Raw genomic sequence first — 23,757 nt, forward strand, 5'->3', positions numbered from 1 at the left:
AATATAGAGAGATACAGCTTTGAAAGTATCACTGGAAAATCTGGCTGGATAGTCTCTTGTCTTCCCCAACGAGAAAAAGTCTCTATCCACCACTTTTGAGGAAAGATGGCTAATCTAATTTCTTCAGATCAATGAGGGATTATAGCAGGATAAGCTCAGTGAGATGATCTTTCCCCTTTCAGTTCAGAAGGGATAAGAACTCTGTTCCAACTGTCCATCTGCTTCGTTGCCAGCCAAAGTTCCATTTCCTTCCTGCATGAGGTTTCCTTGTAAATCAAGACCTTGCAGTGCAGACTGTATGTACCTCTCTCATCCATATTGCTGTTTTTTTATTACATTGCCTAAATTTCCACCTATAACTCTAACCTCCTCCCTCCCAAGATCCATCTCATATAACTGAGAAGTATTTTATTTTTTTCTTTTAATTTATTTTTTATTTTTAAAAAATTTTTCCATGGTTACATGATTCATGTTGTCTCCACCTTTTCCCCTCCCCACTACTGGAGTTGACAAGTCATTCCACTGGGATATACATGTATTATTACAACTGAAACATATTTTAAAGAAAAAGAGAAAGAAGAAAGGAGATAAAATCAGCAAAACAGATCAATCTATTGAAAAAAATCTGCCACGTTCCCTGCCTATAGACTTCCCACCTCTGCCAAGTAGTTGGGCTAGGTATCCTTTCCCATCTCTTCTTTGGAGAGTCATGTTTGTTCTTTGTAATTTTGCAACATTCACTTTTAATTCTTTTGTGGCTCTTATTTTCCATTTACATTGTTATAACCATTTTGTATGCTACTTTGTTGGTTCTACTTTTTTTTCATTCTGTATCAGTTCATGTAAGTCTTTCCATGTTTCTCTATATTCATGATATTAGTCATCTTTTATAGTTAACAAAAATTTCATAAGCCCCAATCATTTTCTGGGCACTATACTAAGCACACAAAAATATTTCATTATGTTCATATGCCCCAATTCATTTGACCATTCTCCCATAGATTGGCATATTTTCTGTTTCCAATTCTTGGCTACTAGAAAAAGGGTTATTCTAAATAGTCTGTGTATATTGGATTTTCTTTTTATCAATGACCTGACTCCCCAACACTTGAACCTAGAGTGGAGTCCCCTTTATTCTCTTTCTGACTCACCCCCATCCATTGACCATTGCCTACCCTGGCCCATTACTTAGGGCCATCTACTCAATAGATTATATTGAATCTTCATTTTCTGCAGTTTCTCAAAGTGGTTGGAGAGTTCCTCGAGTTTCTTTTCCAGAGCCTGAGCATACTCCCTCAGTTTCATTGCTGTTGTAGTCTTTGCCCCATTTGACAAATGCATTGAATCTTTCACAATGTTGATTACATCTACCAGAATAGAAGCTCCTGCCAATGTTGCACTCTGTATCCTCTCTTGTTTGGTCAGGGCCAATGTTGTGCCCCGAAAAGCCTTATTAATTTGCCTCCTGTTTTTGCTGGAGATTTGTGCACCTGTCATAAGCCTATGGGAAGCTTCCATCAAGTGTGGATTGGTTTTGGTTACCTGGAACGCTTTCCAGTGATTATCAAAGTCTTTGAAGATTTGACTATGTTTATTCAATGTAGAAAAGAGTTTAGATGCCTCCTTAAACAGAACTTTCTCAGCAACATTAGCATTTGTATTTCCCTCAACTTCACTTAAAAGTTTCCTCCCTTTTAAGTCATTCACATGATCAATAATGCCTGCAGAGACACCAGTGACAGTGGCTGCTGCTCCCAACCCTATCCCAGTTATAGAGAGGGCCAAGCTCCCTCCTGCAGTTACAGGTGCAAGTGCAATCCCCATTATAGTCAAGATTCCAGAGACCACCCCAGTGGAACCCGCCACTACATTGGTAATCGTACAGTCCTTGTGGATCTCATCAATGTTGTCTGCCGTGCTATAAAGGTTTTGGATATACTTCTCTAGTTCCAATTTTAACCTGGGATATTTACACAAAAACATGTCCAGTTCATGCTCCATTTTTTCGAATGCCATATTTTCATCAAAATTATCCATGTTTTCATCAGGATCATCTGTGATTTTATCAGGATCATCTGTGACTTTATCAGGATCATCTGTGATTTTATCAGAATCCTCTAGGCTCTCCATTTTCAGAGCATCAGCTTTTATCACTGTGACAGGATACCCCAGGTAATCAGCATTATTTCTGTGAAGAACAGAAGTCAAAAAATGATGTGGTTGCTTTGGGGATGGGAAAATAAGGATTCATTCTTCCTATAGCACTCTAACATTGACCAAGTTCTTTTCTCAGCCTTCCCTGTCAAATGCCTAAAAATACTACTTTCAATTCCCTCTCTCCACTTCCTCACCAACCATTCCATTTTCCACCCTTTGGCAAATGGTTCCCAAACCTAGGATTTTACTGAAACAACTCCCTGAGGTCGCTGATGACCCTCTCATGGCTAAGTACCTTTTTAATGTATGCTTCTCCTCCTTATTCTTTCTGTAGCATTTGATCCTAGGCCCACCCCATCCCCATCTTGTCTAATACCTTTTCTTGCCTTGGCTACATGTCCATGATTCTCTCTTGGCATCAGGGAACTAGCATGCAAGCAACATAAGTCTAAGATCCATTCCTCAAAAGATAGGAATAAGCAGTTGGCAAAAGAAGAAATGTTCAAGGTAATTATTTTGTTAATAAAAATTTTAAATTAGAACAATAAGTAAATGATCAAGAACCATCTGAGAAAGGATTCCAAACAACAAGTAGCAAAAAAAAAAAACAAATTCAAATAATATGGAAACTTCCCCCCATCAATGAAATGAACAAAATATGGTCAGAAGATCCAGAGCAAACTAATTGGTATGTTATTAATCCCAGGCTTTAGCATGGTGGTTGATACATAAAACATGGTAATCAGAGGCCTTTTCATCCATTCATTCACTGGCACTTGACCAGGAAATGTAGATATTGAAAAGACATGTACATTCTTTTTGGACATGGTCAAAGAGACCATAGGTTTTGCTTAACTAAACATGTCTGTAACAGGGTTCCCCCACCCCTTTTCTTTCTTGGTTGAGGGATGGGCAAGTAGAAGGGAGAGAAGTCAGATTGTCAGTGACTGAAAAAAGTTAATTAAAAAAAATTAAGTACCGATGATGGAAGGGCAGTTAATGGAAGATGAAACAAGCAGAATGTCTGAGTCCTATAAGAACATTAGAGGCAGCTGGGTGGCTAAGTGGATGGAGAGCCAGGCCTAGAGATGGGAGGTCCTAGGTTCAAATCTGGCCCTAGACACTCCCTAGCTGTGTGACCCTGGGCAAGTCACTTGACCCCCATTGCCTAGCCCTTATCACTCTTCTGACTTGGAACCAATTGATCCTAAGGCAGAAAGTAAGGGTTAAAAAAAAAAAAGAATAGCATTAGAAGCACTAGACTCCAGAATGAGGTGAGGCTAGTAAAAAAATCCATCGGTTGGTAGCAAGGTTTGAGGTGTTTGGGGGGATTTTTTAAGCTCCAGAAATGGAAAGAAAAAGGTCCCTAAATCGATGGCATGGGGTGGTGATGATAATAGTCATCAGGGAGAAGTCAGAGCTGCTCAAACCATTTTGCTTCTGCTTTTTCTAGAAAGGAAAGTTATGATTGGATTAGAAAAAGACCAAACAATAATGGGTATGTTAGCTGTGTGTTGCTCATTGTAGGGGATGGGATTTGCCCAAGTGTGGTTCCCAGGAAGGCATGAAGATATGTGTGGAATCTCACCCCTCTCCAAGGGAGTCTTGATTCCTGTCTGGAGAGAGCAGGAGATTGGTGGTTCAGCTCTGTTCTCCTCAGAGGCAAGATACTAGCCTAGAATTCTATCTCTGTGCATCCCCCAACCCCAATATTGCTAATCTAGGGGGGAACAATTTTGGGGTTGACGTCACTTTCCTGGTTGCTACCCCTCAATAAGGAAGGAATGTTGTGTTGTGCATTGGGACACCTTGTTAATGAGGAAGGAGCACCCGATGTCTTGACTCCCTTCCCAACAAACATCCAGAATTATTTGCATTTTTCATTGTTGATTTGGAATAATTTTTTTATGTTTTTTAAACCCTACCGCCCATCTTATAACTGATAATATGTACTAGCTCCAAGGCAGAATTGTTGTAAGGGGTAGGCAATGTGGGTGGTTTGCCCAGGATGACACTGCTAGGAAGTGTCTGAGGCCTAATTTGAACTCAAGTCTTCCGGACTCCAGCCTTGGCTCTCTACTATCGAGCCACCTAGTTGCCCCTAGCTGTCAGTAATTTGTCATTTCCCCCTTGAAAATCAATTATTCATATCCTTGGTTTTCTTGAACAAAGACTCTGGGTCTTAGATAATTGTCTTAATTCCTGATACGTTTTTGCTCCTAAAATCTTTCCATGCTTTTTTCCTTTCCACCATTGTGATCATTTGGGGTGTTGTTTTCCTGGTTTTACTTCCTTCAGTCTATGTCAATTCAGGCAAGTCTTCCCAACAGTCTCTCAAGTCCTCATATTTGTTCTAATAATTTTTTAAGGCTTAACTCATCTCTCTGGATTCCTTCGGGGGCTATAACAGCCTTGTGATATACTTGGCATGAGGCTCATTAGTTCTGTTTTCCACATAAGGGAATAGACTCAGAAAGGTCCCCTTTCCCAGGCTCACACAGGGAGTTGACTCCAGAGACAAAGTTTTCTTTACTACATGCTGGGTTGGTATCTTTGACTCTACCAGTTGAACTGATTCTGCTGGACATTGATGACTCCCCCCTGTGCTTCCTCCCACCCTCAGGGAAGCATCCTCACATTGCCTGCCCCCTCTTCCAGCTAGTTTGCTCTGGTTGGGTCTTTCCCCTTCATTCATTTCATTTCCTAGCAGCAACCAACTTGGGGCTGAGCAGAGATGGAAGGTGGCTGAACAATAAGCCATGAAGACCAAATGCTTCAGGGCAGGAGAGAGAGCATCAACCCTGGAATCAGGATAGTTAGGCTCAGATCCTGTGTGACCCTGGGCAAGTCCCCTGAATGTCTAAGCCTCAGTTTCCTCATGTGTAAAATGGAGAACAGAATAGAACCCAGTTGAATAGTATTGTTACATGGCCAAGGACTGTGGGGAAATCACTTATAGCACTGGGGTATGATGAGGTGCTTAACAGATGATCGTAATTGATTAACTGACAACTACAAATGAATAGGTGTTGTTGGAGCCTCTTCCTTCACCATTTTCTGCTTTCTCCTCCACCACCAGGTGGAACCCAGAGTTTCTTCAGGAGCTCTGGGTAATCCCTCTCTCTCTCTCTCTCTCTCTCTCTCTCTCTCTCTCTCTCTCTCTCTCTCTCTCTCTCTCTCTCTCTCTCTCTCTCTCTCTCTCCCTCTAGCCTTCTGTCTTTCCATACATCTATCCATTTCTTTCTTTCTTCCTTCCTTCCTTCATTCCTTCCTTCCTTTCTTCCTTCCTTTCTTCCTCCCTTCCTCCCTTCCTTCCTTCCTCCCTTCTTCCTTCCTTCCTTCCTTCCTTCCTTCCTTCCTTCCTTTTTCTCTTTCTTTCTTTCTTTCTTTCTTTCTTTTTCTCTCTCTCTTTCTCTCTTTCTTTCTTTCTCTCTCTCTTTCTTTCTTTCTTTCTTTCTCTTTCTTTCTCTCTTTCTCTCTTTCTCTCTTTCTTTCTTTCTTTCCTTCTTTCTTTCTCTCTTTCTTTCTTTCTTTCTTTCTTTCTTTCTTTCTCTCTCTCTCTCTTTCTTTCTCTCTCTCTTTCTTTCTTTCTTTCTTTCTCTCTCTTCTTTCTTTCTTTCTTTCTCTCTTTCTTTCTTTCTTTCTTTCTTTCTTTCTTTCTTTCTTTCTTTCTTTCTTTCTCTCTGTCTTTCTTTCTTTCTTTTTTCTTTCTTTCTCTTTCTTTCTTACCCTCCCTTACTTTCTGTCTTACAATCAATATTGAATATTGACTGGTTCCAAAGTAGAAGAGCAGTAAAGATTAGGCAATTGGAGTTAAATGTCTTGCCCAGGGACACAGATCTAGAAAGTGTCTGAAGTCATATTTCAACCTAGGATCTCCTATCTCCAGGCCTGAATTTCTAACCACTGTGCTATCTAGCTGTCTCAGTAATCCATATTTCTGGTGCTTTCCTTTTTTTTTCCAAGGAGGAGATTCTGAAAGTTCTTCCTGGATAGGGTCTGAATTTGCCTGCTGGGGTGAGGGTCTGAGCTTGGCCACCACATGTTCCCACATGGAGAAGAAAATGGAGGAGCTGTCCTCTCATCCCAGGGATGCTACAGAATCCAGAGCTCTGGCTCTCCAGCCAGGATGCTTCCATTGTCCTAAATGGCATTTCTTCCCCAAGTCTACCCATCATTCAAGGAACTGAAAGACCTGGCCAGTGTATCTATTTCCATATTTGTTGCAAGGTTTGATTTTTCTTTTTTCCTTCTTTTTAGTAAGGAGGTCAATGTGAGAGGGAGAGAATATAGATTTTTGTTAACTAAAGGTAAATTTTAAAAGGGGAATGGGGGCACAGCTAGGTGGCACATTGGATAAGAGCACCATGCCTGGTGCTTTTGCTCTCTTGTCTTAGGGTTGTTACTAAGACAGAAGGAAAAGATTTTACAAATAAATAAAGAGATACATAAAGCTTTTTTTTTTTTTTGAGGTAGGGAAAGATATTGGGGAATGACTCTGATTCCTGTCCTGGATTAAAACTTTGTGACCTAATTGCCCTTATTCCTTACTTTCTGGACTTCTCCTCCTCCAAAGTTAGCCTTGCTCCTGCTCTCACTTGCCTGCTTTTATTCTTTCTTTGTTGTTGTTTTCCTCCATTAGAGTGGAAGCTACTTGAGTCTTTGTTGTTGTTCAATCCTTGCAGTCATTCTAGACTCTCTGATGACCCTATTTGGAGTTTTCTTGGCAAAGATGCTGGAGTGGTTTGCCATTTCCTTCTCCAGCTCATTTTAGGAGGAGACTGAGGCAAACAGGTGAAGTGACTTGTCCAGGGTCACACAGCTAGTGTCTGAGGCCAGATTTGAACTCAGGAGGATGAGACTTCTTGATTCAAAGACCACCTAGCAGCCCTACTTATTTCTCTACTTAGCCTTCAGCTATCTATGTACTCATTAATCTATCTCAATCTGAGGAGGGAAAGTTGATACCACGTTTTTAGAAAGAAGAAAAGGAATGAGATTTACTATGTATTTTTCAACTTGTTATTGTTCTCGTAACTTCAGTAAAGTTCTCTAAGTAGCTGGAATTTGATAAAAAATAAAGGAATTTAAATGTTTTCAAGCCAAATCCAAAGAATAAACACACACACACGCACACATGCTTGGAAAGGGCCTACTATATGAATGGCACAGTGAATGGTGCTGAGGATAAAAAGAGGATGCCTCATCTGTAAAGCAAAGAGGTTGGACAAGATGATCTCAAAGGTTCTTGCCTTACCTAAAAAAGAGGTCAGTCCTCTTTTTAATGTGGGCCTAAGCCATGAGCTCTGGGCTTACTTACCTCATGAGAGCCCACTCAGCCACAAATTTCTCCCAAGCCTGGTCATCAGACAGCAATTGATTCAAATCTTCTCTGCTCTTTGAGACCCAAAACTCCTCAAAGTCATCCATTTCTGGCCAGGAAGAAGGAACATAAAATGTAAGAAAAACATTGTGTAAGTGCATTTTATCCAAATATATTGAAACAGTTCCATGGCAAGGCACTGCTGGTGGTTGATGCCAGTGAGCCCAAGGGTACCATTCTCTTTCAGGAAGCCCCAGACTTGAGGGGAGCACTAGCAGTCTAGAGGTGTATAGGTCCCAGAGGGGGAAGGACATAAGCAGCTCTGCAGAACCAGAGGTTTCCTCTCTCAGCCTCAGTTATTCTCTTTCCCAGATAGTCTCAGTTATGTAGTGCTTGGAGTCCGTGGGACTAAGAGGTCCTTGGAAGGAGACTAGGAATGAATGGAGAAAGAAGGCAAATTGTTCTGACTGTTTAGGTCCTTGCTTGAGTCATCGTTAGCCTGAGTGCCACCTTTGGAGCTGAAATCCCTTTTTACTCACTGTGGGGGATCAAGGGGTTAAATCCCCCCAAACTCTCCCTCCTCTATCATGTAAGTTCACAAAGAAGACACAGTTGAAGAGAAGACAATGACATAACCTTGATGGAGATATGGAGGGTAGGAAGAAATTCCCTCCCTGGCTCCAGATGCCAGGCTCTAGTCAAAATTATTTTTGTTGACTGTTTAATTCCAATAATGAGCTAAGTTGTTTCCCCTGTTTGAAGGGATATAGAGACTGCTTCTGGCTCAGAAAGCAAGCAGAAACTTGAAGTAAAAACAGAAGCCTGAAGTCTTTTAGAGGAGAGCTTGATGGAATAAACCAAGACTATTAAAAAGCCTGCTGGTGACAAGTGTCATTCCTTTTAACCAAAATGAGGCAAATGACTTGTTACAATATATCCATAATGGGGCAAGTCCAGTTAATAATCAAAATGTAAATACTCCTCAATGCAAGGAATCTCAGAGAGGTGCACATGGACTTTTATGAAGGTTTTCCAGGGGAGGAACAACTCAGGAATCAAAGATTAAAACATTTGATTTTCTAGACACTGATATAATTACACCAGTTATACCAGTTCATTCTCTCCCAGATAACACTGAAACACGTGTGACACCAAAAGTGGGAAATATGTAATATGTTTGTCTTCTAGATACTGGGGCATCAAGATCTGTGCTAATGAGTACACCTGATTCTAATTGTAATTCTATTGGCTCTATTTATGTTATGGTTGTATCCAGAAAACCTTTGGAAGTCCAAAGCTTTTACCACGAATGGTGTCTGTGGGACCTTTATCTGTAGAACATTAATTCCTTCTAATGCCTAACTCCCCAATGAATTTACTAGGGAGAGATCTTTTGTGTAAAATAAGAGCCACAATAATATGTACTCAATATGGTGATATTACATTAGAATTACCTGAAGAATCTCTAAATTTGTTCCCAGTACTCTTTTTAGATAATCAGGAGGTGGATAAAAGTCCAACCTTTTAAAAAAACAACAGATATACCGGAATCTCTCTGGGTGACATCTTCTACCAATGTAGAACTGCTTAAATCAGCTATTCTGGTCCAAATTAGAATGAGAGGTGGTCCACCTCTGTCTATTCCACAATATCCATTATCAAAAGAAGAAATTGAGGAAATTACCCCAGAGACAAATTCTTTAATCAAACAGAAAATAATAATTCCATGCAAATCAGAATACAATACATCTATCTTGCCTGTTAAAAACCTGAAATTAGATGAATGTGGAAGATCAGTATATAGATTTGTTCAAGATTTAAGAGCCTATTAATAATTACATTATCAAAAGACATCCTGTTGTTTCAAGTCCATCAACTATTATTTCCTCTAGTCCTACTACCACTAAATATTTTACAGTAATAGATTTGTGTTCTGCCTTTTTTTAAATCTCCTTCCATGAAGATTCCTGAAACATATTTGCATTCACATGGAAAGGGTCTCAAAATACATAGTGCTGTCTGCCTCAGGGTTATGTACAAAGTCCAACTTTATTTTCCCAAATTTTGACACAAGACTTGGCAAATATAGAGTTTAAGGAGAGCCATTTAATACATTTTGTGGATGATTTGCTCTTGGCCTCAACAAAATGCAGAAGCATGCCAAGAAGATAGCAAACATCTCCTATTGGAATTATATAACAGAGGACATAAAATCTCAAAATCAAAGTTTCAGTGGTGTCTCCAAAAAAAAAAAAAACAGGCAATTTTTTCTGCCCTTGCACTAGGCATTCCAGATTACAAGAAACCATTCATTCTGCATGTGCATGAATGAAGAGAGGGTAGCCTCAGGCATTTTAACACAAGTGTTAAGACCTGTCCAGCACCTAATTAGATCCAATAGCTTCTGGAGCACCACCATACCCCAGAGGAGTAGCTGCAACAGCTTTGCTAGTAACAAAATCTGCAGACTTAGTATTGGGATGCCCACTAATAATACCGTGCACTCATGAAGTAGAAGCTTTACTGCTAAGGCATAGAACACAGGCCTTCTCCCTTCTCAGACCAAAGGCTTACAAGATATGAAATAACTTCATTAGGCAATGAAAATATCACTTTAAAATGCTGCACAACACTCAACCCTGCTATATTTCTTCCAGATTTACCAATCAAAGGAGAACCATTGCATAGTTGTGAATCATTAGTGTCTATGGTAGAAAAACCTCATAAAAATCTCCTGGATACTCCTTTAGAAAATGCAGATCTAGTTTTGTTTACAGATGGTTCTTCCTTTATGAGAGATGGGGTACATTATACTGGAGCAGATGTAGTCATAGAATTTGCAACTCTGTGGTCAGCTTCACTTCTATCAAATATAAGTGTACAAGGTACAGAATTAATAGCGTTAAAACAAGTCTAGGTAATCATGAGTGACAAAAAAGCAACAATATATACTGATTCAAAATATGCCTTTGGAGTATGTCACACTGTGGGTACCCTTTGGCATCAAAGAGATTTCTTAACATCAGCTGGTAAAATGATCACTAATGCAAAAATTATAAATGTTCTTTCAGCTCTACAACTACCTGAAACACTGGCTGTAGTGTGTTGCTCTGCACATACCAGTGGAACTGACCTAGTTTCAAAAGGAAACCACTGGGAAGATATTGCTGCAAAACTTGCTGCTATAAAAGGCCCTGAATTGATTTTAAATTTGACAATCATAATTTTTTTTTAAAAACCCTTACCTTCCGTCTTGGAGTCAATACTATATATTGGCTCCAAGGCAGAAGAGTGGTAAGGGCTAGGCAATGGGGGTCAAGTGACTTGCCCAGGGTCACACAGCTGGGAAGTGTCTGAGGCCAGATTTGAACCTAGGCCTGGCTCTCAATACACTGAGCTACGTAGCTTCCCCCACTGAGCTACCCAGCTGCCCCCAACAATCATAAATTTTGAAGTAGATTTGTCCCTTGCATATAATGAAAAAGAGGTTAAAAAAGGGAAACAAAACTTTAAGGCTAAACAAGTTAATGGTGTATGGGTGCCATCAGAAGGAAAACCAATACTTCCTAGAACTTTTTATCAACAAATTTTCCAATCAATCCATAAAAATGGTAATTTTGGAACACAAGGCATTGTAGATTCGGTAAAGAAAGTTTGGATAGTCCCTGGCATAACAAACATCTCCTCAAAAGTCTGTGAAGCTTGTGCAACTTGCCAAGCCTATAACCAACATAGCTTTTACTAAAAAGTGTTTAGGGGATGTAATTTAGCATACACACTGTTTGAACACCTCCAGATTGATTTCATAGCAATGCTAAAAGCGGGACATTAAAATTTTGTTTAGATATAGTAGACCAGCTAACCAGATAGCTGGAGGCATACCCAACTGCAAGAGCACCAGCATCATTTGTAACCAAAATGTTACTAAAAGAAATTATACTTAGATTTGCTTTACCAGCAAGAATTGATTTAGACAGGAGAATGCATTTCACAAATTTGATTTTAGCACAAATATACTGATCCTTGGATATAACATCAAAATTTTATATACTGTACCACCCACAATGTTCAGGAGAAGTGGAGAGAATGAACAGGGCATTAAACACAATGACTGGAAAATTATGTACTGAGACTCATTTGAAATGGCCTGATGCTCTACCTTTAGCATTGTTCTACCTGTGAAGTAGGCCAAGGGGAGATCTACACATCTCACCATTTGAGATGCTGTTTGGTCATCCAAAACTATTTAATGTATATAAGTCGTTATTAGGAGGAGATACAACTATTGCCACATACCTAAGAGATCTGCAAATTAAGATGAAAGAACTTCATGAATCAGGATCTGTGATGCAAGCTAGATTTATAAACTTTTCATTACATGATTAACATGCCGGAGATACAGTTTATATAAAAAACTTCCAGTGAACAGGAGCAACTCAGCTGGCCTGGAAAGGCCCATTCCAAGTACTTTTAATGTTTTCCAAGTACTTAATTCCAAGTCATCATATATTGGAAAAAGGATTCCATTATTTACCTTTATGTATGGGAATCCACAGATATTTTTAAAAACAGAATTCCTATAAAGAGTTTTTTTTTTTAAGAATACATTTGTCTCTTAATACATTGCTGGTGGAATTGTGAATTGATCCAACCATTCCAGAACTATGCCCAAAGGGCGATAAACGGCTGTCTGCCCTTTGATCCAGCCATAGCACTGCTGGGTTTGTACCCCAAAGAGATAATAGGGAAAAAGACTTGTACAAGAATATTCATAGCTGCGCTCTTTGTGGTGGCAAGAAAAAAAAAATTGGAAAATGAAGGGATGCCCTCCAATTGGGGAATGGCTGAACAAATTGTGGTATATGTTGGTGATGGGATACTATTGTGCTCAAAGGAATAATAAACTTGAAGAATTTCATGGGAACTGGAATGACCTCCAGGAATTGCTGCAGAGTGAAAGGAGCAGAACCAGGAGAACATTGTACACAGAGACTGATACACTGTGGTTCAATCGAACATAATGGACTTCTCTATTAGTGGCAATGCAGTGATCCAGAACAACTCAGAGGGATCTATGAGAAAGAACACTATCCACATTCAGAGGAAAAACTGTGGGAGTAGAAAAACAACTGCCTGATCACATGGTTTGAGGGGGATATGATTGGGGATGTAGACTCTAAATAATCACCCTAGTGCTAACTAACAACATGGAAATAGGTTTTGATCAAGGACACATGTAAAACCCAGTGGAATTTCGTCTTGGTTATGGGAAGGGGGGGAGGGGAGGGAAAACATGATTCTTGTAACCAAGGAAAATTGTTCTAAATCAACTAATTAAATAAAAATTTCCAAAAAAAATACATCTTTCTTGTCAACCCCTCTCTCTTGTGCTACCTTAAAGGGGCAAGGTATGACCCTCTGAATATTCTCAGAGAGCACTAAAACCACTATCATAAATGGAATCATACTAACTTCAAATCGAATTTAAGATAGGACAGGATTGTTTTTTCACCACCATTATGGTGTGTATTTAAATAAAGTTTCTATGCAGCAAAGTTAACATGATAAGCTTACATTCATATGAGGTAAATATTTTAGAAATAGGTAGGTTATGTGAGCATAAAAGCATCTTGTTTTCAAATTATGACAATGAATGGAATTGGAATATCATTGACAATGGGCAGAATTATTGTCCTTTTAGAAAAAAAGGAACCACACCTGATATGCTTTTCTTTTCTTGATATTTGATGCTTAGCCTGTGCATGTGTTTGAACAATCATCCTGTATAATTAAAAGGAAGATCTTTTTCACTGCATTTCTTCTCCATTCAAAAAAGAAAAAAAAGTGGGGGGGGGAAGAGCAATAGATTCATAAACTAGTTTAGCAATGATTTAGACCACTGGGATTCTGATTGATTTACAATTAAAATGTGACAAGCAATATTTACAAAAGAAATAGAATCTACAATTTGAGGGACCTCAGGAATTTTTATCTCCTGATATAGAAAAATTTATTTGACAACATGTGAGTTTTGCAAAGAATTTTTTCCTAATAGGAGGACTTATTCAGAGATTTCTGCAAGCAATCTGGACCACATAGACCAGAGAGTCCAGACACACGGAATCCATGAAGATAGAGATACAGATGAAGATAAAAGAATATCCAGCTGAAGCTTTATCAATATTATTAATTGTTATTGTTATGGGAATAGACATATAATCATTTGTGTAACACTTTTTGCGTTTATCAATCTGATGAAATATTGTCAAGTATATCATGCTACTTATTTTCAAATATTAGCATATAATATAATCATGGCTTTTCAGTTACAGGAAAGAATCATGATTTTTATGCAGTTATATTTGCTTTTAGAGATGATATAGTAGAGTTGACTTCTGAGGTGCAAATCTATGAATTTCAAAACTACTACACCCTATTCAGACCATTCTCTAGAAGATCTGATTTAGCTATTTCCTGATCAATAACAATAGAGATACTTGGAATAACAGAATCAGGTCTTGGAAATTTCATTCTCCATCCTACTCAGTGTAACAAGATTAGGAAGGGCTGCAGCAAATTCAAGATTTAATTATTTGAGAATATGGCCTTCAACAGACATGTGCAAAAAAAGGACAGACCTCTGAGCAGTCCTAGGTCAAGCTTGAGCCACCATTGGCACATGTGAGACGCAGGAAGTGAAGTAGAGAATAGCCTCTGGGGTTCTCGGAACTTCCTGTGAGGAGGGCTAGAGTTCAGTTCGAAGCTAGAGCTTGAGGTTGGAGGAGCCTTGAAGACTGCTTTCCTTCAGATTGGTCACAAGGGTGATAACGACTGATCCCTTTCCCTACCTTGGCTCTCCAAGGCCTTAACTCCTGCTTTGGCTCAGCCTGAGCCAGAGTGGCTCTGAGTTAAACTCCTTTCCTTCTCTCCCTCTTTCCTTCCTTCTCTACCTTTTTCCTTCTCTCTCTCTCTCTCTCTCTCTCTCTCTCTCTCTCTCTCTCTCTCTCTCTCTCTCTCTCTCTCTCTCCCTCTCTCTCTCTCCCTCTCTCCCTCTCTCTCTCCCTCTAATATTTTCTTCCTCCTGTTGTAATTAAAACACCATAAAAATTTGGCAGCTGACTTGGGTACTTTATTATTTGGGATTTCCCTTGGCGACCATTTAAATTTAAATTTTTTTTCAGTCTCATCATAATATACACACCTTACAGATCTTATACTTATCTCAGAAGCTGCAATGTGATTATAGTTATACTTGTTTTGCTTAACTTCAATATAATACTACTGATGTAATCTTTGTTAAAAATTCAAGCTAATTTGAGGGGATTGGCTAATGTATCACTGAATTTGGATGATTTGTAGAACATTGTTAATTGTAAAAGTATTCATTAGGATTTGTCACCCTCCTGCATTACTAATAATATTCATGATTGACTTTACTATACATAGAGATGGATTTTTGGAGCAATGCATGAGTTTTTCAAGCTTGTACTTCTGGTTGTAATGAGCATCTTTCTCTACATTTGTGTCCCTATTCTGATTTGCTAATCAAAATCTATATGGGAAGAAGCAGAGAACTCAGGAGTTCAATTCTCCTGACATATCCCCCTCTCCGTTTTTGGCTTTCGTGCTTTAAAAAAATAAGGGGGAGATGTGGAGGAACAAGGGGTTAAATTCCCCAAAATCTCCCTCCTCTATCCTGTAAGTTCACAAAGAGGACACAGTTGAAGAGAAGAGAATGACATAACCTTGATGGAGATATGGAGGGTAGGAAGAAATTCCCTCCATGGCTCCAGATGTCAGGCTCTAGTCAAAATTATTTTTGTTGACCTTTGATTCTAATAATGAGCTAAGTTGTTTTCTCCAGTAAGTAGAGATATAGGGATTGCTTCTGGCTCAGAGTGCAAGCAGAAACTTGAAGTAGAAGCAGAAGCCTGAAGCCTTTTAGAGGAGAGCTTGATGGAATAAACCAGGACTAGTAGAGAGCCTGATGATGATGTGTTATTCTTTTTAACTCTTTGTTAACTCTCATGTCTCGTCTTGGGCTTGAGACCCCTAGCAATGCTCAGGCCCATGAAATATCATAATAAATCCCAATAACACACGACTATAGGTGCCTAAACATGAGTTACATTCTGATGCTCTTCAAAGGGGGTTAGGTCAAGATGCCATAATCTCAGGCAAAATCTCAAAGTGAGGGCTCGGACAAAGAATGGCTTGTGAAATGACCCCCAAGACTGAATCCAGATCATAGAAACCCAGAGCTGAGGCTAGCCTGGCTCAGCGTTCCATCGTGTTCATTACTGAATGATCTTTCCTCTTCTGTAGAGGCAGCATGATTTTTAGGAAGAGAGTGAGACTGCTGGTTCTCCACCTATCCATATGACCATCCTCTGGTTTTTTTTTCAGATTCACAATCCAGCTTCTACACTCTTCACCCCCAGTTCTGCCCAGAAAAAAATTCTCTTCTCTTTATACACTCTCTTATCATCGCTAATCCTATCTAGTCCCAAGGGTTCAATTATCATCTCTAAGCAGACAACTCCCAAATCTATATCCAGCCCTCAGAGCTCTCCAGCAGCTCTAGTCATGGATCATCCACTGACTTTTCACCAGGGTGTTTCATCGGTATCTTAAATTCAACACATCCAAGATAAAATGTATTCTCTTCTTCCTTAAATGCAGCTCTCCTGCTCATTTACCTATTTCCACTGAGACCATCACCCCCTTCACAGTCACCCAGGTCCTGAAAATTTCCTCTTTAGTTCATCCTCAGTAACCAAATAGATGTAAAATCCTAGTGATTCAACCTCTGTAATCTTCAATTCTGGCAGCTAGATGGCACAATAGATAGAGCTCAGGACTTAGAACTGGAAAAACTTGAGTTAGAATTCTACCTCACATTTATTAGTTATGTAATGCTGGGCATGACCCTTAATGTGACTGTGCCTCCATTTCCTCACCTATAAAATGGCAGGTCATAATAGTACCTACCTCACAGAGTTCTTGGAATGTTTGTTATTTGTGACAATTGAATGAGATGGCTTAAAATTCTATTCTTGTTATTATCTTCATTTGTCCCCTTCTCTTCATTCCCATGGCTGTTAGCCTAGTCCATCACCTCCTGCCTATTCCCTCTCCCTCCCAAAATAACATCTCTAAGACACACTTCTAACCATATCACTCCCTTGTCTTCAGCAGTTCCCTTCTGCTCGTCAGATAAAATACTTCTTAGGCTGCCATTTCAAGGACTCCACCATCTTCATCCACGTTGATCTAATACTGGCTCTCTCTGTGAATTCTCTGGTCCAGCCCAGCTGAAGTCTAGATAGATGGTCCCTTGCACTCATCATTTCATCTCTCAACTCCTGTCTCCTCCATGCCTGGCACAGACTCCTACTTCAGCTCCACTTCTTGGAATTCTTGCTTCCTTCAAGGTTCAATTGACGTCATTTGGGTGTCCTTCAACCCCTCTAGTTGTCAGTGATTTATTTTTTCTCTTCAAACTCTCTTGTATTCTTGCCTCTCTTTATACCAGAAGTCCTCAAATGTTTTGGTCTCAAGACCCCTTTATGTTCCAAAAACTTATGGATGATTCCTCTCAGAGAGCTTTTATGTGGGTTATATCTATTAAGGATTACTATATTAGACATTGGAAGGTCTTGATATTATTATACAAATAGGTTTGACCCACTGAATGGTCCAGTGCCTTTGGGGAATGGGAGCACCTTGGGAAGAGAAACTCTTTTTGTCCCTTCAGCCCTAATCAATGCCTTACCCAGAATAGGTGCTTAATTTCCTAAATCAACTGAATTGAAATTCTAGCCAAGTAACCTTGCTGAGATTCAGTTTCTTCATTTGTAAAATGAGGAGATTGAACTTATTATTAATAATAATAGCAATGGCTCACATTTATATACTGCTCTAAGGTTTGCAAGGGGTTTGAAACCTCACAACAACCCTGGGAGGTAAGTGCTATTAATTATCCCCACTTGACAGATGAGGAAACTGAGGAAACCATTATTGGACAACTTGCTCAGTGTCACATGGCTTGTAAATTTCTGAGAATGAATTTGAACCTAAGTCTTTCTTATTCTAGATCCAATGCTCTGGATCACCTAACTGCTCAGGCCCAAAGCACACAGCCTTGGGCATGATGGATGTTAACTCCAGTTGCTTAGTCCTTACCTTTCTTCTGTCTTAAAAATCAATATCAGTTCTAAGGCAGAAGGTGTGTGAGAAAAAAGAAAAAGAAAGAAAGAAAGAAAGAAAGAAAGAAAGAAAGAAAGAAAGAAAGAAAGAAAGAAAGAAAGAAAGAAAGAAAGAAAGAAAGAAAGAAAGAAAGAAAGAAAGAAAGAAAGAAAGAAAGAAAGAAAGAAAGAAAGGAACGAAGGAAGGAACGAAGGAAGGAACGAAGGAAGGAACGAAGGAAGGAACGAAGGAAGGGTAAGATAGACTCTTCCCTGAAGGTACTTATGTTCTAAGGGAGAGGGGGATCTCACAAAACATGGGGCAGCCACCAGGATACCCAGTGGAGGATCTTGGTGGTCCATTGAGTCAAAACCAAGAAGAGTTGGTGAAGATAAGTGAATTTACCTGAAAGATTATGAATCTTCTAAGAAGGAAGGCTTTTTGAGGAGTTTCATAGTCTCCCTTGGAAAGAAGAGAGAAGGAGGGGAGGATCAAAATCTGAGTCAATCTGCATAGTGATGAGATTTCAGGCAATCCTAGTGTGTGAGAAGAGGGCAGGGCAAAGAGGGAGGGGGCATTGCTAGATCCAAGCAGAGTTGCTATCAGAAAATGAAGTGTTTTTTTTTTCTCTCCTATGACTCAGCAGGGGATCCCAGAATGAAGAGAAGTGGAACTTCCCCCTTATAGGCAGCCCAACACTTTGGCATTACCAAAGGTGAATGGCAAAGGTTGCTGATGGAGATAGAGAGAAATGGACAACTAGTTCAAAACATTTCCTGGGTGATAGTAGCAGCAGGCTCAAAAACAAACAAAAAACTTCTCCATGTTTTCTGGAAGGTGCAGGTCAAGGCATTACCCCAAGGGCATAGAGCCCTAGCCTTCCTCCTTTGCCTGGTTTCTTTGGAACGTTTTTATCAGCGATGTGGAAGAAGTCATCAGTAGCATGCTTGGCATATTTGCAGATGGTGTACTTCATTAGGTAGAAAGGCAACAAGGTGTGAAGCCTACCAAGCCCCTCCCCTTTCTTCTTTCACAAAATCATATTTTCTCAGTGGCCTTGTCTAAAGTCTTTAATCTGGTTGAGAAATAATACTAGTAGCTGGCATTTGTATAGGGCTTGAAGATTTGTAAAGCATCTTACAAATATAGCTCACTCTATTCTCCCAACAACCCTTAGAAGTAGGTGCTAAACAGAGGTTCTCAACCTCTGGGTCTCGACCCCAGTTGGGGTCAAATGACCAAAACACAGGGGTCGACTAAAGCCATCAGAAAATACATATTTCCGATGGCTTTAGCCTCTGAGAAATCACACTACTTTACAGCAAGATCTTGTAAAGAACAGGGATCCTGCTGCCCACACATTGTACTAATATTAATTACCTATCAGCAGCCCTCCCCCTATGAGGGACGATGGATTTACCCTGTTGCCTGGAGACTGGATTCAAACAGAGACCCAGAGAGAGCACCGGGTCACTGGGTCCAGAGGGGTTAAGAACAAGTCCTGGAGCGGATAACTCCTGGAGCAGATAACGGAACTGAGTAACCCCAGCAAAGTGAAGCCTCAGCTCGAGCTGGAGGGAGATGACAGGAAGAAGAAGGCAGCGTCTGCGGACCCCCTACCCAGGCAGGACTTACCTCCCGCCCCAGCGCTCAAGCTGCCTCCTGCTGGATTAATATTTCTCAACATATAATTAAATATTGTTTTTGTGATTAATCACTATGTTTAAATTATGTTTGATTTGTAGCAATGAGAATACATAATGCATATCAGGTATTTACATTCCAAATCATAACTAGCAAAATTACAGTTTTGAAGTAGCCACAAAAATAATTTTTTGGTTTGGGGCCACCGCAACATGAGGAACTGTATTGCGGGATCACAGTATTAGAAAGGTTGAGAACCACTATGCTAGAATTATCCCATCTGACAGATGAGGAAACTGAGGCAAGCAAAAGTGGAGTGACTTACCCAGGGTCAAACAGCTAATAAATGTCTAAGGAGGTCAGTTTCCAGTATAAGTCTTCCTGACTCCAAGTTCAGTGTACTATTCTAGACTTTATCTCATTCCTTAAACAAACACCAAGAAAAATTATGAATCTGTCTGAAATTCATGAGATGATTTCTTAGAAAATGAAAGAAACTTTATCCTCTTCCTAAGTGATCTGACTAGGAAGGAAAGGGAATGTGGTTAATTCAGTAAAAGAATTCATTTCATTAAGAGAAATCTTTTTCACCTTTGGCCCCATGAATGTCAATCCTTAGAAAGATGGAATGTTTTTGTTCATTAAAGTTTGTTCACTCCTTTACTAGGCATTCTAGTCCATTCTTGTGCTCTGGATACAACTTATTTTCCCTCTAGGGGGACAGATTGTCTTCAAGCTTGGACTTCTCAACAAATGGATATATCCATAGTACAGTTTGGTGAGAGCCAGACCTTACAACATTCATACTGTTATAGTTTTATTTGGTAAATCAAAACCTCTAAATTATGTACCTTTTGTTTTATTTTCATTTGGAATTGTGTCTTTTGTCTCTTTCCTCTTGGACTCCCATAAACTGGAAGAAACAAATGGCTTGTGACAGAAAGAATATCCAAAAGCAGGATGGATTATCATCCTTTGTCTTTTTTTCTCCTTAAACAGAAATGCTTAAACAGAAACCGAACTTAAATAAATTTCTCTCTGCCAGTCTCTGCCTGAAACAAAATACTGAGTATTTCTTCTACAAGGTGAATTCGGTAAAGAACTGGCAATGAAGTCAACAAGGTCTGGGTTCAAATCTCACATCTGACCCGTTCTGGCTGTGAGACCCTGGTCAAGTCACTGAACCTCTCTGTACCACCAGGCAACCTTCCAAAACTAGATTTCAGAAGCAGTGCCTAGATGTATTGGTGGCTTTGAGGAGAAGATTGGCTCTGAGATCTAGAAAAACTCTTAGTGTGGGAACACGATTGGCTTCTCAGCCTACTGTATCTTTTGCTGTCTTCAATCACTTTAATTTTCTTTCTATTTCTTTCTTTCCCAGATAGTTTTTCAGTAGCATTTTTTAAATCAATGTAAAAGGCAAACTCAACCATCACCTCCAGTAGGAAGTTTTCCTGTATGAATGAAATCACAGGTCTAGTCCTTATACCTTGTGATGCATAAAAGGATATATAATATATTGTTGATAAGTTTGGGATCCAACAGTTAGCTCAATATACTAGAACAATGGGCACTGATGAAATTCAATTTACAAAAATAAATATAAACCATTGGGACTTAAATATATATAAATATATATACACACATATATGTATGTATATAATGAGAGAGATAGGGCAGAAAGTCATTTGTTTGAAAAAGGCATAAGCATAGTAGAAGACCAATATGAATCAATAGTATAACATGACTACAAAACAAAACTAAAGCAGCAGAAGTCTTAGGCTGAATTAATACTCAGACAAAAGACTCTTTTGCATTGAGTGAATGTGTCCATTCAGTAGGTGAGTTTCATGGGATGGGGGCTCAGAGCTGTGAATTTGAATATATCTAAAAGAGGATAACAGAATTTGGATGTGGTTGGGTGTAGATTTCAGGAAGACTATATTGAAGGAGGACATGTGTTATGAACATGAAAAGCTTAAAGACTGCCCCTGGGATGTGTAATAAGCAGAGAAAATACTGTATTTTGATTGACAGGAGCATGTGACTCAGAACCACATGAGAGCCTGGGTCAAAATTCCAAAGGGGTTGTGGTCTCAACTGAAAACAGACTTCTTGCTGAAGCTTTTGGAGGTAGCTGTGAATTCCACCTATCTACAAGATATCTTGGCCCTTGTGAGATACCAGCTTGAGGAGAGAGACTTGAACAGGCTGCTGGCAGCTAGATTGAAGACCAAGGAAAGAACCATCAAATCTCTACTGAACCTAGTTTGGACTTTGCCTCTGGGATCTTAGCCCATATCTGGACTTTTTTTTTTGGTGAGGTTCTGTTTTGGGGGAACTTAACTTATTTAGCTTAGATAAGTTAGCCAATAAGATAGTATTAAGGGGAATTAGTATTGAAACTAATACTAATCAGTCTAACCTCTTCATTTTACAGATGAGGAAGCTGGGGCTTGGGGAACTAAAGAGATTTGCCAGAGGTCACACAGGGAGGATTAGAGGCTGAACCCTGCATGCCTGAGCCCTGCTGGGTCTACACCTTCTATCTCTACACCCCAAATTAAAAAAAAAATAAGGCATTTCTGAGATGAAGGAGAGAACTGTTCATTAGCAAAGATACAGAACAGAAATGCATATAGTTTATTGCAGAAACGTTGCATATGCAGAAAATGCATAATTGCTTAGACCTGCCCCATCCCAAGGTAACCAAAAGTAAGCTTCCATAGCCTAATGGTCCCTGTTAACCCCAAAGAGGCTGGGTCTCCTGTTGCCAAAGTCATCCTTACCTTGCCTTTAAAGAGCCCCCTCCCCCCTTGATCAGCTGCCTCTGTCCTTGGCCCAGGGCAGGGAGACCAGACTTTAGCCTCTTCCCAGGACCCTGGGTCAGGGCTCCCTGCTCACCAGCATGAGAGTCCTCAACCTCACACAAATGTTCTTACCTCTCCAGGGTCTATGCAGCTCACCAGCAGGATGGTATGGACCAGATCTCCTGATAAACACCACCAGCCTGCCTCGAGGGTATCCAAACCCAAAAATGAAACTAGAATGAGTTAATCATTCATATTTAACAGAGTTAATGTACCGCCCTCACATAGGCTGCCCCACCTATAGCTGTGCAAAGGTTCACAGACATATTTTGCCAATGAAGGAAATTATTGTAGTGAGTCAAGGAATGTCAGAGTAGGGACAGAATTTAGAATTTAAGATGCCAGAGTTGGGAGGGAATTTTGAATGGAGAATGGCAATTATTTAATGGTAATGATACTATTTATCTTCCTCACCTGGTTGTTTTGATTTTCCTAGTTGTGTGACCCTGGGCAAATAACTTAACCCCCATTGCCTAGCCCTTACCACTTTTCTGCCTTGGTACTCAGTATGGATTCTAAGACAAAAGGTAAGGATTAAAAAAAAAAAAAGATTACATTCTTCTGATGTGGGCTTGTGGAGAATAGAACATGTACCCAGTTGAGGAAATAAAAAGTAATCAGGCTTGCAATGAGGAAACGAAACTCTTTATGGATGAAATGATACTATCCTTAGAGAATCCTAGAGAATCATCTAAAAAACTGGTAGAAATCATGAATAACTTTAGAAAAGTTGCAGGATACAAAATAAACCCACATAAATCATTGGCATTTCTGTATAATTCCAACAAGGTCCAGCAATAAGACTTAGAGAAACAAATTCCATTTAAAATCACTATAGAGTATAAAAAATATTTGGAAATTTATTTGCCAAGACAAACACAGGAATTATATAAACATAATTACAAAACACTTTTCACAAAAATAAAACTAGACCAAAACAATTGGAAAAACATTAATTGCTCATGGGTAGGCTGAGCTAATATAACAAAAATGACAATCTTTCCTAAAACTAATTTGCTTATTCAGTGCCATACCAATAAAACTACCAAAAATTATTTTATAGAAATACAAAAGTAATAACAAAATTCATCTGGAAAAAGAGAAGGTCAAGAACATCAAGGGAACTAATGAAAAAAATATGAAGGAAGGTGGCCTACCAGTACCAGATCTTATATTGGATGATAAAGTAGTAATCATTAAAATAATCTGCTACTGGCTAAGAAATACAGTGGTGGATCAATGGAATAGACTAGAGATAAATGACCTCAACAATCTAGTGTTTGATAAACTCAATGTAAGAATTTAACTTTAGGTTTTATGCTAAATATGAGAATTCTAAAGGAATATTGTGGTTGCCAATTTAAAATATTATCCCTTAAGTCAAAATGACTATAGCAGCTTTATTTCACAATGAAGTAGGAAAGGGTAAAAGTGGGAAATGTAAGAGACAGAAAGTGCTGCCTAGCTATAAATACCCTAAGTTTAATCCTCATGTCTTCTTTATATTTGAAATAGGATATTTGATTTTCCCCCTTTCTTCTTTTTTTATACTTGAAGTACATGAAATCACTATTA

General features: G+C 39.3%; 1 protein-coding gene across 1 annotated transcript; it reads right to left on the bottom strand.

Moving 5' to 3' along the window:
- Positions 1-458: 458 nt before the first annotated feature.
- LOC130453526 (apolipoprotein L2-like) lies at positions 459-10,595 on the bottom strand. The gene is made up of 2 exons (XM_056798885.1): positions 7,478-10,595; positions 459-2,188 (listed from the first exon to the last, which is right to left on the bottom strand). The coding sequence occupies exons 1-2, from the start codon at positions 7,792-7,794 to the stop codon at positions 1,189-1,191; spliced, it is 1,317 nt and encodes a 438-aa protein (XP_056654863.1). The 5' UTR covers positions 7,795-10,595; the 3' UTR covers positions 459-1,188.
- Positions 10,596-23,757: the final 13,162 nt, after the last annotated feature.

The sequence above is a fragment of the Monodelphis domestica genome, chromosome 5 (genome assembly GCF_027887165.1).
Source record: "Monodelphis domestica isolate mMonDom1 chromosome 5, mMonDom1.pri, whole genome shotgun sequence".
NCBI classification, from domain to species: Eukaryota; Metazoa; Chordata; class Mammalia; order Didelphimorphia; family Didelphidae; genus Monodelphis; species Monodelphis domestica.